The following is a 14,336-nucleotide window of genomic DNA, read 5'->3' as shown; positions in this document are numbered from 1 at the left end:
CTGGGTCTCCCCTCCCCTCCTGAAGGAGCTGACTCTCACTGGGGTACGGGTCCCCCCTCCCCTCCTGAAGGAGCTGACTCTCACTGGGGTACGGGACCCCCTCCCCTCCTGAAGGGGCTGACCCTCTACTGGGTCTCCCCTCCCTTACTGAAGGTGCTGACCCTCACTGGGATACTGGGTCTCCTTTCCCCTCCTGAAGGAGCTGACTCTCACTGGGGTACAGGGTCCCGCTCCTTTCGGCCCCCTGTACTGAGGACCCTGATCGATGAGGTTGCTATAGAGTGTAAGATGGGTACCTGTGAGTGGATGTTCATGTGTTGCTCCAGGCTGACTGCGTGACCAAATGTTTTCCCACACAAGTCACAGGCAAAAGGTCGAATCCCACTGTGTGACCGCCTGACATGGACCTCAAGACCATGGGCGGTGGAGAAGACCTGGTTGGAGAATTGGGCCAGTTAATACAGGGGTCTCAACAGAGAGAGCTTCATCAGGAAATTAATTCATTCATTAGTTCATTCACACTGCGACCCAGGGCACGTACCCTGAGGGAGGGGAGGTATACCAGTCTGGGTCTCACTGGTAAAGGTGACCAAACCAAGGAAATCCCAGGATCCCCAGGGATGGGGTAGGATTCATGTTTCCCTTGGAAAAAGAAATATCACAGACACCTTCTAAAGACAGGTTCCCAAATCCATAGCCTCTTCCAGGATCTCAAGATATCCCCAAGCATTGACATGCCTGCCAATGGTGTGCAGTCAGAGGTGGGATGTGCTGTGGTCTTGGGAGAAGCTGAGAGTCAATCAAAACTGCCACTTTGAGCAAAGCAAGACCCCACTAACACCACAGCCAGGACATCTCCTTTGTTGTGCTGTGCGTTAAAGGATTAACATTGGCCAAGTTATCAGGGAGCATTCCTCTGGTCCTGCAAACCAGAGCGTTGGGTGCTCAGGTCATGGCAATGACACTGGATTGATAAATCCAGGCTCAGGGTAATGTACCCTAATATGTCCATTGAGCCTCCAGAGGGACCAGTGTTGGGCCCTTTGCTGCTTGTGGTAAATACAAATGGCTTTGTCTTGAATGTAGCTGAGTTGATCAGTAAGTTTGTGGATAATAGGAAAATTGGCAGGGTGGTAAATCGTGTGGAGGATAGCCTCAGATTACAGGAGGACATAGACAGGCTGGCTAGTGGCAAATGGGTTCAATCTGGATAAGTGTGAGGTGGTGCACTTGGGCAGGACTAACAAGGCAAGGGAATCCATGATGAATGCGTGCATGATCATCAGTCTCCTAAGGCAGGTGGATAAAGTGGTTAAGATGGCATGTGGGATACCAGCCTTTATTAGTGGAGGCATTCAGTTTCAGAGCAGGGAGGTGAGGCTGGAACTATATAAAACGTTGGTTAGGCCACAGCGAGAGTACTGTATGCAGTTCTGGAATCCACATTATGGGAGGAATGTGACCCCACTGGAGAGGATGCAGAGGAGATTTACCAGGTTGTTGTCTGGGCTGGAGAGTTTCAATGATGAAGAAAGATTAGACAGACTAGGGTTGTTTTCCTTAGAGCAGAGGAGATTGAGCGGGGACATGTTGAGGTGTATAACATTATGACGGACATAGACAGGGTAGACAGAAAGGAACATTTCCCCTGGATAGTGGGATTAGTGACAGGGGGCATAGATCGAAGGGAAGGGGCAGGAGGTGTAGAGGAGATGTGAGAAAAATCTTTTCACCCAAGAGGGTGGTGGGAATCTGGAACTCACTGCCTGTGATTGTGGGAGAGGCAGAAACCCTCATCACATTGAAGAAGTATTTAGATGTGCACTTGTGATGCTGAGGCTATAGGCCAAGTGCTCGGAAATGAGATTAGAATAGTTCAGTGGTTATTTATTTTTTATTCATTCACAGGATGAGGGCATCACTGGCTAGGCCAGCATTTATTACCCATCCCTAACTGCCCAGAGGACAGTTAAGAGTCAACTACATTGCTGTGGGGCTGGAGTCACATGTAGGCCAGACCAGGTAAGGATAGCAGATTTCCTTCCCTAAAGGACATTAGCGAACCAGATGGGTTTTTCCCCGACAATCAGCAATGGATTCACGGTCATCATTAATTCCAGATATTTATTGAATTCAAATTCCACCATCTGCTGTGGCGGGATTTGAACCCAGGTCCCAAGAACATTATCTGGGTCTTTGAATTAACAGTCCAGCGATAATGCCACAAGACCATTGCCTCCCCACTGTTATTGACCAGCATGGACTTAATGGGTTGAAGGGCCTTTCTCTGTGCTGTAGATGTCTAAGACTCTGTGACATGAGTTTGAATTTCATTATGGCAGCTAGAATTTAAGTCTTTAATACTTAAATTATTGTTAAATTTGGAATTGAAAGCTGGTCTCAGTCATGGTGACCACGGACAAATATCAGTTGGCTCTGTAACATTCCGTAGGGAAGGAACTGCTGTCCTTACCTGGTCTGGCCTACACGTGACTCAAGGCATTGTGGTTGACTCTTAGCTGCCCTCTGAGCAATTAGGGATGGGCACTAAATGTCGGCCTCTGCAGTGATGCCCAAATCTTATGAAAGGAAAAGGGCTGTAGGTAGTTTAAAATAGATAGCACCTCCAACAGTACAGTACACCCTCAAGGACACACTCAGCACTCTGAGGTGGGACTTGAACCCACCAAGTAAGACAGTTCCCCACAGAGACACCATTTCACTGTAACAGGCCAGGACCATGACTTGTACCAATCAGCAACAAGACGGAACATTCTGAACCTTCTTCCGAAGTGCTCCCAGCAGCTGTTACCTTGTTACACTTGACGCAGTTGTAGGAGCTGGATGCCGAGCTGTAGTGGGTGCTGTAGTCAATCGGTTGGTCAATCTCCAAGGGTCTCGAAACACGGGATCCGTACAAATCAGCTGTGCCCACCAGGAGAGAGGAGGGAAAGCCAGAGGAGAGATGGCACAAATCATACACATTCTGGAATCGACCCCAGGGGAAACCGGGCGCAGAGACTGGAGACAGCAAGCAATCTTCATTGCTGGCCAATCGCGGAGCTAGAGAAGCTGACTCTGCAACAGGAAGGAACAAGAGTCAATTTATACCACGTTGGCCCTTCAGCAACTCCAAACCTGCCTCGCCTGAGGCACATCCCTTGAAAGTTCACCTCCAAATGCCCCACTTCCCACCACCCATCCTCCCAACACAATCTCTTCCCAAGGCCAACTCATTCAGATTTGATCAAAAGAATTCCTGTACCCACCTTCCAAGACATCAGGACATCCCAAAGTATTGCATGGCCAATGATCAGATGACTGTCTGTGTGGAGTTTGCATATTCTCCCCGTCTCTGTGTGGGTTTCCTCCGGGTGCTCTGGTTTCCTCCCACAGTCCATAGATGCGTGGGTTAGGGTGGATTGGCCATGCTAAATGCAGGGATACAGGGATAGAGTGGTGGGTTGGTCCTCAGAGGGTCATTGTGTATCTGATGGGCAGAATGGCCTGCGTCCACATTGTAATGATTTGAGTGACCAGAACTGAGGGATTGCAGGGAGGGCTGAAGGCGATTGCAGAGATAACGAGGGATGAGGCCCAGAGGGACTGGAAACACGGGGAGGTGAAAAAGAATTTGAGGGGAAGGTGTAGGTCAGGGAGCGTGGGGAGGGACGTGTTTGGTGAATGGGATGATGTGGGTTTGGGCAGGTCACTGCTGGCTTTTTCTCAGTGAAGCAGCTTGGATCGTGGTTGCAGCAATGTGAGTGGTGCCCAATTGAAAGGGCACCCGCTGAACAGCCGTGAGATCTGCAGCTTTGCCCAGGGCCACTCCAGCTGTGCCAGGCAGAGCCAGGGGTCAGGAGAAGTGAATGGAGGAAAAATGGCACATCGGAGAACACTCCACAGCAAAATCTAAACAACATGAGTGAGCTGATTGCAGAAAAGTTCAGTGTAAATCAATGTATCAAATAACTCCCATTTTGGTTAGCACACTGTCAATCGATCTGATGAGGAATCTCAGCCAGGTTAGAAACACAGCTCAAAGGTACAGTGTTAATCCCATGAAGGCAAATTCCCAGACAAAAAGCTGTCATGGAAGTAATTATTTTTGGCAACTCACAATCTGTACGCCACCATTAACTTTGTATTGATCTGATTTGATTTATTCTTGTCACATGTACCTAAGTACAGTGAAAAGTTCTGTTTTGCATGCAGTACAGGCAGATCATAATATACAAGGATATATGGATCGTAGGGTGCTTGAACAGAGTGGGGCATACTAGGTTACAGCTGCACAGGAGGTGCACAAAGCAAGATCCGTTCAGCAATCTAATAACAGCGGGGAGAAAGCTGTTCTCGAACCTTTTGGTGCACGAGTTTAAGCTTTTGTACCTCCTGCCTGATGGAAGAGGATGGAAGAGGTTGGAAGAGATTGTAACCGAGGTGGGAGGGGTCTTTGATGATATTGGCTGCCTTTCCTCAGCAACGAGATGTGTAAATGGAGTCAATGGATGGGAGGCTGGTTTGTGTGATGGTCTGGGCTGTGTATGCTATTTTCTGTAGCTTCTTAGATTCAATTTTGACACAGTATGGAATACAACACAAAAATATACAAACGCAAAACACAGCGGGATTTGGATCCTGTTTGAAAGTACCACAGAATTAAAGTTTGAAATAGATTATAGATCATAGAAATAGATACCTCTTCATTCTACCCACCTCAGGGCACAACCTAAAGTCAAGTTTCAACTTTTGCCTTTCCATCTTCAGTACACTTCCCACATCTGGCTCAGTGGGAACTCTGACACACCAATGGGGGTGGTGTCACATGACTGATCATGTGAACCTTTGTCATGTGGTCAGGTGTCATATGATCATGATTTGGCCACAGGAGGAGTGCTGCTTTGTCAGAGGAGACACTAAAGAGCCTACCCCACTCTGGAAAATGTTAAAGATTCCACGGTCAGTTTTTTGAAGAGGAAGAAGAAGAAGAATGAGAATGAGGAGAGGGAGGACGTCATGATGTCCAGGCCAGTAATTATTACTGAACCAACAGTACCATCATCAGATTACCTGGGCATCATACGGTTGTTGTTTGTGGGAGCTCTCTGTGGGCAATTTGACTGCAGTCTTTTGTAAATTACACCTGAAGTTCTGAAGTCATGAAAGCCACTAATAGGAACATAGGAACAGGAGGAGGCCATTCAGCCCCTCAAGCCTGTTCTACCATTCAACGAGATCATGCCTGATCTGTGGCATAACTCAATGGCCCAGGGATTTGGCCCAGATCCCTTAATACATTTGCTTCACCAAAATTTATCTATGTCAGAGTTAAAGTTAACAACTGATCTGGCATGCACTGCCATTTGTGGAAGAGAGTTCCAAACCTCTACCACCCTTCGTGTGTCAAAGTGCTTCCTAACATCTCTCCTGAATGGTCTGACCCTAATTCTCAGACTATGCCTCTAGTTCTAGAATCCCCAACCAGTGGAAACAGTTTACCTTTGTCTACCCTGTATTTTCCTGTTAATATCTTGGAGACTTCAATCAGATTACCCCTTAACTTTCTAAATTCTAGACAAAACAGGCCTAATTTGTAAAATCTCTCCTCATAACATAATCCCTGAAGACCAGTTATCATTCCTGTAAACCTACGTTGTTCTCCCTCCAAGGCCAATATATCCTTCCTAAGGTGTGGTGCTCTGTTCTGCTCACAGTACTCCCAGTGGGGTCTAACCAGGGTGATACTAGCTTCATTTTCCCTTCAACTGTGAGTTCAGTTGGAAATTGGGATCATGAAACTCATGTCTGGAAGTTTTTAAAAAAATTATTCATCAATGCTACGTGGGTATCACTGGCTAGGCAGCATTTATTGTCCATCCCTAATTGCCCAGAGGGGAGAGAAGAGTCAACTCCATTGCTGTGTGTATGGAGTCACATATAAGCCAGGCCAGGTGAGAATGGCAGATTTCTTTTCCCTAACAGACATCAGTGAGATTTTCCTTGTTGAATCCATCTCATTCCTCAAAACCCCTCCGTTTTAAATGGTGGGATCTTCCTGCTCACAAATAGGAAACTGGGCCTTGTTACCTGAACAGAAGGTGTGGGTGGTGTCCTTGGTCATGTGACATGGAGATGCCTTCTCATTGGCTGTGCTGTTCTCCCATGGGAGCCCCTCCCACCCAGGTTGGGTGTCATGACCTTTCACCCCAGCCTTGGGTTCTACACAATGTCCTGGAGACCAAGAAGTTGAATCTGTGGAATAGCAATAAAAAACAGATGTGTTTTGTTTAAATCTTGCAAGGAAGAAACAGGGTCTGTCATAATTTATATCAATCTTCTGCTTCAGCTCCAAGAAGTTCCATCACTCCTCTGTCTGTCCTCCCAACTCAGCCCAAAATTTCAACCTCACTCTTATGCTGCTTTTTATTGGAGGTTTATGGTCAACAAAGTATTTTAACAACGTAGTCACTGTTATACTGTTTGTAGGAGAAACCAAGACTAAGGGCATTGATTCATTGGAACTTTTAAAAGAGAATTAAATGAATATATTTGAGAGGAGAAAATCTAGCGGACTTTAATGAAGACACAGAGGGATTGGACCTAACTGGAAAGCTCTTTGAGGAGTTAGCACAGGGATGAATGGCCTCTTTCTGTCCCCCATCATTCTACGATCTGATGATAATACATAACAACAATTTACATTTATGTTGCACCTTTAATATAACAAACCATTCCAAGCCAGTTCACAGGAGCATTATAAAATAAAATTTTACACCTAGCTACACAAGGAGATATTAGGCCAGAAACCAAAAGCTCAGTTTGAGGATTGTCTTAAAGTAGTCACATAAGGTAGTGAGTCAGGGAGGTAATCTCAAAGCTGTAGGCACAGGCACCCGGATGCATTACGGAATTGTCAAACAAACACCAAGACGTGGCTAGGTTTGTGGTGAGATAGGCCCTTCCCAGCAGATCATTCCTACAGATACAGTGGATTTTGTCGAGGTTTGTCCTGAGAAGCTCCATGACACCAGGCTCTGTGCTTTAAGGGCTGTTCCCAGGGACTCACACTGAGACAAACATCAACTGCACCTGGAAGATGATCAACTCAGTGAGAGACACTCTTTGGTCTGCCTGACACTTGTTGGAACTCCAGTGTAAAGAGTCGACCCTGACTGAGCGTTGCAGACTGGCACATTCCAAGGCCCAGGACTATGTGCTGAGGGACGCACTAAAGCTTGGGTCAGCTGCTGCCAAGGGGCAGTGGCAAAGGACCACTGTCTAAGGTCTTTCATCCATAGTACAATGAGGAGCTGGGCAATTGTAGATTGCCTTGGGCTGTAATCTTGACAAGGAATGTACACTGCACATTTTAAGGCTATTACAATTGTTTGAAGGATCCTGATATTGGGATGTGCTGTTTGGAGTCAATGTGGGAAAATGTAAAATTGTCCATTTTTGGCAGGAAGAATTGCAAAAAGAAGCATATCATCTAAATGGTGAGAGATTGCAGAGCCCTGAGATACCAAGAGATCTGGGTTTCCTCATGTGTGAATCACCAAAGATTAATACGCAGGTACAGCAAGTCATCAGAATGTTATTCTTGACTAGGAAAGGAATTGAATCAAAAACAGAGAGAGGGTTTATGTTTCTGTTTCTGTTACCAGGCACTGCTGAGACCACATCTGGAATGCTGTGTACAGTATTGGTCTCCTTGTTTAAGGACAGATGTGAATGCATTGGGAAGCAGTTCAGAAAAGGTCTGTGAGAATAATACCTGCAATAGGTGACTATTATGGGGAAAGGCCGGGCAGGCTAGACTTGTATCTGCTGGAGGTTAGAAGGTTAAGAGACACGCAATTGAAAAAGGCAAGGTCCTGAAGAATCTCGACTGGGTGGATGTGGAGACAATGATTCCTTTTGTAGGAGCTTGGGGTGATAGTTTAAAAATAAGGGGTCTTCTGTTTAGGACAGAGCTGAGGAGAAATTTGTTCTCACAGAGGGGTCGTGAGTCTTTGGAAGTCTTCTTCAAAAGGTGACGGGAGCAGACTCTTCATTATTAAAGGCAGAGGTGGATAGATTCTTGAAAAGCGAGGAGTTGAAAGGTTATGGGAGGACAGGAGGGAATTTGGAGCCATCAGAACAGCCAGGATTTTATTTGGATGATGTAGCAGAGCGGAGGGGACAAATGGCCTCCTGCTGTTCCTATTTCCTGTTTGTACGTTTGAATTTTGTTGCAACTTTTATGATTTTCAAGTCAACGTTTGGTCGTGTACCTTTTAAAATTACACAAATAAAGTACATTTTTGGGGGAAAAATGTATGTAGTATAGATACCGAGAAACACAATGAAGAAAGTGTGGAATTTGCTACCACACAGTATTTGAGGTGACTGATGTTTTTAAGGGGAAACACAACGATACACACACAAGAGTGAATGGGATAAAAGATTATTTCGATAATGATGAATGCTGTGTCTGTGCTGGAATTCCTAGGAAAAGAATTCCCTTTAGACCTTCATTTTAATCACCTTGTTGTGCGCAGCCCTCCTTCTGAACACCCATTTACTGCTGGAATTACCTGTCTCCACCTCTCACTTCACTCTGAGCAGGCCGTGATTTGAATGGAACAAAAACAGGAGTTGCTGGAAAAGCTCAGCAGGTCTGGCAGTATCTTGTGAAGAAAAAAATCAGAGTTAACGTTTCGGGTCCGGTGACCTTTCCTCAGAAACGTTAACTCTGATTTTCTCTTCACAGATGCTGCCAGACCTGCTGAGCTTTTCCAGCAACTCCTGTTTTTGTTCCTGATTTACAGCTTCCGCAGTTCTTTCGGTTTTTTTATGTTGTGATTTGAATGGGACTGATTTGAATACAGTGCCCTGGTTTAACAGATCCATATTCCAACCTCTAACATAGTGTGAAAAACAATCAACACAATTTTAATCCCTGCAGTAAGTTCCCTTCCTTCATAACAGAGGAAGCAGTGGCAAGGACACAGCAGACGTGGAAAGTCTTTAATAAAAATAAAAGCATGCACTTGCTTGGCGCCTTTCACAATCCCAGGACATAAATCTCTAAGAAGGAGCAAGTACAGGCGTGACAGACCAAATGGTCCTTTTTTGTGCTGCTAATTTCTAAATTCTCACACCCTCCATTTACATTGTGAATTATACCGCAGCTTGGGCTGATCACCCCAGTTTCTACACCGAAAGGGTCCAATTCAATATAACCTCCTTCAACACTACAACCTCCAAAATCACTACACTCTTCAAATGCTGCCCTCTTGACTGTCCCCTGCTCCTTTTACTCACCGTTCACACTTTATCTGGGACCTTTCTACTTTCCTCACACAATGTTACCATCACTGACATTTATTGCCCATCCCTAATTGCCCGTGAGAGATGGTGGTGAGCTGCCTTCTCGAACCGCTGCAGCCTGTGTGTATGATGCTGGGTGGGTCCTTCTCTTTTAGTCTTCCCAGCAGTTTGACCTAAGTACCTTGCCCACATCGATGCCTGAAAACTCCTGAATCTCACCTCCCGTGGCCAGAATCTCTTGCCACAACCACACGAGAGTAACTGTCTGTGATGAAATCAAGGAGAAAAGGGCACCAATCTCCGAAGAAGGTCTAGGACTCAAGGATTCAATAAAAAGGAGCAGGAGTGAACTACTCCAGCCCTCAGGGTCCTCTCTGCCATTCAATTGAGTTTGAAGAGAAATGTCTTCACCCAGAGAGTGGGGAGCCTGTGGAATTTTCTGTCACAGAAAGCGGTTGAGGCCAAATGTTTTCAAGAAGGAAGCTCTTAGGGTTAAAAAGATTAAACGGTATTGGGGAGATAGTGAGAACAGGAGACTGAATTAGATGGTCAGCCATGATCCTTTTGAATGATGGAGCAAGTTCAAAGGGCCAAATGGCCTACTCCTGCTCTTATTTTTTATGTTTCTACAAGATCATAGGTGAGCCACTGCCTCAATGTCATTTCCTCTACTGGCCCCATGTTTTCAACGTGTAGAATCTATGATTTCAGTCTTAAACATTCCCAATGACTGAGCTTCCAAAGCTTTCTGACACAAATAGAGAATGAATGAACTAGGAGGGATTTCGATCCCCTACTTTACAAAACTCAGAGTCTGTAAGTGATTGGGAATTAAATAAATTCAAACCAACCACAAATTATCCATGGACTGTAAAGCAAAATGTAGATTGCAAGCAGGCTTTCATTTTCTATCCTGAAAATTAAGGAAACCTGTATTTTGCAATGTACTGCATTTTCCAAATATGGTAAAGTTCATCATTATGGAACCCTTCAATAAGACCATAAAACATAGCAGCAGAAGTAGGCCATTCAGCCCATTGAGTCTGCCCTATCATTCAATGAGATCATGGCTGATCTGGTCATTCTCAACTCTACTTTCCTGCCTTTTCTCCATAACCCTTGATTCCCTTTCTGATTAACAATCTGTTAATCTGAGCCTAGAATATACTTAGTGACCCAATCTCGGCAGCTCTCAGCAATAAAGAATTCCTCAGATTCACTCCTGCCTGGTGAAGAGATTCTTCCTCATCTCTGTCTTAAATGTGCGATCCCTTAGTCTGAGATGATGCCCCTCTGGTCTTGGACTCTGCCACACGGGGAGACAATCTGGCCATATCTCCCTTGTCAAGTCAGCTAAGAATTCTGCATGTCTCAATAAGCTTGCAACTCATTCCTCTAAACTCCATTAAGTACAGGCCCAAACTACTCAACCTCTCCAGTTAGGGCTGTATTTTATTTTTTATTTCATTTGAATGATTATCTGCATGAATTATGACACCTTGTTTTATTTGTATTAACATCACAGTTTGACACCTGCTGTTGGGATGAATTTTCAACAAAACGACTATCAACCTTTCCATCTCTCTCTCCCCCTCCCCAACCAGTTGCCTCTGGAGATCTGGATGGCCTGTCTGTTTATGCTACACAACGGAGATTGCTTCCCATCCCAGGTTCATGCAAATCATTTTTCCAGCCCATTAGCAGCAGCTGCAGTTGGGAGCTAAGGTTTTTTCAATCTTTAATGCTGTGAAAGCTGTAGGTGCTGATTGTAGAAAGATAATGCTCTTTGGTGTTTACTGTTAGCAACACAAGCTGCAACTCCTATCCCTTAAATCAACCCCACCCCATCAAAAAAAAGTTAATAATAATCAACACAGAGTTTACACATAAATATTTCCATGTTGGAAGAGAGTGTTTCTTTTCTCTTGTCTGTTTTCCCCCTCACCTGAAGTTATTACCTTATTATAGCTGGGTACACACAAGACCCACAATCACTTGGCATCCAACAAGTTTTGTTGCCGAATCTGATTCAATGGATGTTTTAATCACATGACCAACATCCACCTCCACAAGCCAATCAGAAAGTGGATAGAAACTTTGTGATCCCATTGGATGACTCTTCACTGGCATCCACAGCCTTCGACTTGGGAACAGGATGAGGCCGTTCAGCCCCTTGAGCCTGTTCCTCTGCCATTCAATAAGATCATGACTGATCTATGGCCTAGCTCCATATATCTGCCTGTGGCCCATTTCCCTTAAAACTTTGCTCATGGGGGAATCTAGACTGAGGGGACACTGTTTTAAAAGAAGGCATCTCCCAATCAATTCTAACTACCCAATCAATTCTTCTTCAAAACCCTAAAATCCTCAACTCAATCAATTTACGGTTGCCAACGCTCCAGGATTGGCCAGCAGTCTCCAGGGATTGAAGATCCCAGGTTAATGCTCCGGGGATGCGGGTTTGACCCCTTCCATGGCAACCGGTGGAATTGCAATTCAATCAACAAATCTGGAAATTGAGGTTTAGCCGAATAACAAACCATTGTCAATTGTTGTTAAAAGCCCAACAGGTTCACTAATGTTCCTTAGGGAAGGAAATCTGCCTCCCTTACCTGGTCTGGTCGACATGACTCCAAGCTCACAGCAATGCGGTTAATTGCTAACTCTTAGAGATGGACTCGAGAGCTGTTTGGTTCAAGGAGCAATTAAGGATGGGTAACAGAAATGGGCCAGTGATGCTCACATCCCATGAGAGGACAGAGAAAAGACCAGTCGCCAGGACAGGTGTGAACAACCCTGGAGGAAAACCAGAGTGCCGTTTAAAAAAAATGATCTTTGTCATTTTCTCTTTCCCGGACAGAAACAGGAGCAGGAGTAGGCCATTCAGCCTTTCAAGCCTCATCTGCCATCCAATTTGATCATGGCTGACCATCGAACTCAATGCTCCAACCCCGCCCTCTATCCTTGTTCCCTTTAGCGTCAGATCTATATCTACCTCCTGCTTGAAAATATTACTTGCTAAGGCTATTTAAATATTGCAAAGGAACTCAAAAGGCCAATTGGCTGACAGTTAGACACCATCCAAATAGGTCATGAGGCTTTTTGTTTTCCCATTGGAGTAGGAAGGCATTGTACCATGTATTAGCTGACCAATGGTTGGAGGGTGGGAGCAAGTCATGTGATGAACCATCCAGGAAAAGATTTCACCTCAACCAGAGCTGGCCAATGTGCCATGTCCTCATTATTCATCTACAGAGCCGTGACAACATTCTGGTGAAACTGCACTACACTCATTCATGGCCACCCAGGATGTGAGGTACATAGAGCTCCAGGTGGGGTCAAACCAGGGCTTTGTACAGTTATGACAAAACCTCCCCATTGCATTCCAGCTTCCACTTGTAAAGGCTATCATTCCACCAGACTTTTAGATTAACAGTGCCTTCAAATGTGAGGCAAAGGATGCAGAGAAATGCAAAAGAAAAAAAATTGATGCTGGAAAGTCAAAGGGAAACAGAAAGTGGAAGAATAAGAGAGAAGAACAATTGGGGCCGCAATGGCCTAGTGGTATTATCACCAGATTAATTAATCCAGAAACATAGTTAATGTTCTAGGTCCAGGGTTCAAATCAAGCCACAGTAGAATTTGAAACATAAAAGATAGGAGTAGGAGGAGGCCATTCTTCACAATCATGGCTGATCATCCAACTCAATAGCCTAATCCTGCTTTCTCCCAATAACCTTTGATCCCATTCACCCCAAGTGCTATATCTAGTTGCCTGTTGAATACATCCAATATTTTTGGCATCAACTACTTCCTGTGGTAATGAATTCCACAGGCTCACCACTCTTTGGGTAAAGAAATGTCTCCTCATCTCTGTCCTAAATCATTTACCTTGAATTTTCTCATACTGTGACCCCTGGTTCTGGACACACCCACCATCAGGAACATCCTCCCTACTTCTATCCGGTCCAATCCTGTTAGAATTTTATAAGTCTCTATGAGATCCCCCCAACCCCATCATTTGTCTGAACTCGAGTGAAAACAATCCCAACCTAGTCAGTTTCTCCTCATACATCAGTCCCGCCATCCCCAGAATCAGCCTGGTAAACCTTCGCTGCATTCCCCCGAGAGCAAGAGCATCCTTCCTCAGTAAAGGAGACCAAAACTGCACATAATATTCCAGGTGTGGTCTCACCAAGGCCCTGTATAACTGCAACAACACATCCCTGCTCCTGTCCTCGAAATTCAATTACGAAAGGAATCTGGAATTAAGGATCTAATGGTAACCTTGAAACCATTGCCAATTGTTGGAGAAAACCCATCTGGTTCACCGAGGTCCTTAAGGAAATTGTTGTCCTTACCTGGCTTGGACAACACCTTACTCCAGCAATGTGGTTGACTCTTAACTCTTAATTAATGATGAACAAGAGCCAAAGATTCACACACGCCATGAGTGAATTTTTAAAAAGTAGAAAGTATGGAGGGAAATATGGATCAAAGATGAGACCAGCTAAAGTTGGATCTTTGGAGGGAGCTAGAGCCTCAGATGGGGGTAATGATATCATAATGAGTTGACGAATTGCCCTTCCATTATTACACACACACATCCACAGCTACATGGGACAATGCACCTCACGTTATCCACGTCCTAAAGGAAACTCACCAGCAGGAGGCGATGGTGCTGGCTCCAGTTTGGGAAACACTTCATCATCGGTGGAGCGAACCTGATGGTAAGTTTTTTTTATCTTCACCAGAAATGACCGTGGCATTGCGAAAGCCCTCTGGAGAAAGACTGGGGAGAGCAAAGCAAAATCAATTGAAACAGCCAAACACAAGATGTGGATAGCCATTGGGCCCATTGTTTATTTATCCTAACCTCACACTCAAGCAAAAATCTCATTTTCCAAGCTTTTACAGTGTAGCCCACCATCTACTCCATCTGACAACCAGTTTCATAACATGTAACAGAAGTAGGCTATTCAGCCCATCGAGTCTGCTCCACCATTCGATGGGATCACGGC

At 45.0% G+C, this 14,336-nt stretch overlaps 1 protein-coding gene across 3 annotated transcripts in view; it reads right to left on the bottom strand.

Annotated features, from left to right (window-relative positions):
* Nucleotides 1-14,113, bottom strand: part of gfi1b (growth factor independent 1B transcription repressor) — a 31,959-nt gene extending 17,846 nt beyond the window's left edge. For 2 of the 3 annotated variants that reach the window (XM_048613774.1, XM_048613773.1), the window contains exons 1-4: nucleotides 13,979-14,113; nucleotides 6,091-6,255; nucleotides 2,813-3,078; nucleotides 297-434 (exon numbers count right to left, since the gene is read on the bottom strand). In XM_048613774.1, the coding sequence (XP_048469731.1) occupies nucleotides 297-434; nucleotides 2,813-3,078; nucleotides 6,091-6,255; nucleotides 13,979-14,084 (675 nt within the window). In that variant the 5' untranslated portion in view covers nucleotides 14,085-14,113. The remainder of the gene's footprint in view (nucleotides 1-296; nucleotides 435-2,812; nucleotides 3,079-6,090; nucleotides 6,256-13,978) is intronic. The other variant, XM_048613775.1, reaches the window with a different exon arrangement.
* Nucleotides 14,114-14,336: the final 223 nt, after the last annotated feature.

Source organism: Rhincodon typus, chromosome 28 (genome assembly GCF_021869965.1).
Source record: "Rhincodon typus isolate 14 chromosome 28, sRhiTyp1.1, whole genome shotgun sequence".
Classification (NCBI taxonomy): Eukaryota; Metazoa; Chordata; class Chondrichthyes; order Orectolobiformes; family Rhincodontidae; genus Rhincodon; species Rhincodon typus.
The sequence above is the reverse complement of the archived record's forward strand: the minus strand, read 5'-3'. Positions and strand labels throughout refer to the sequence as shown.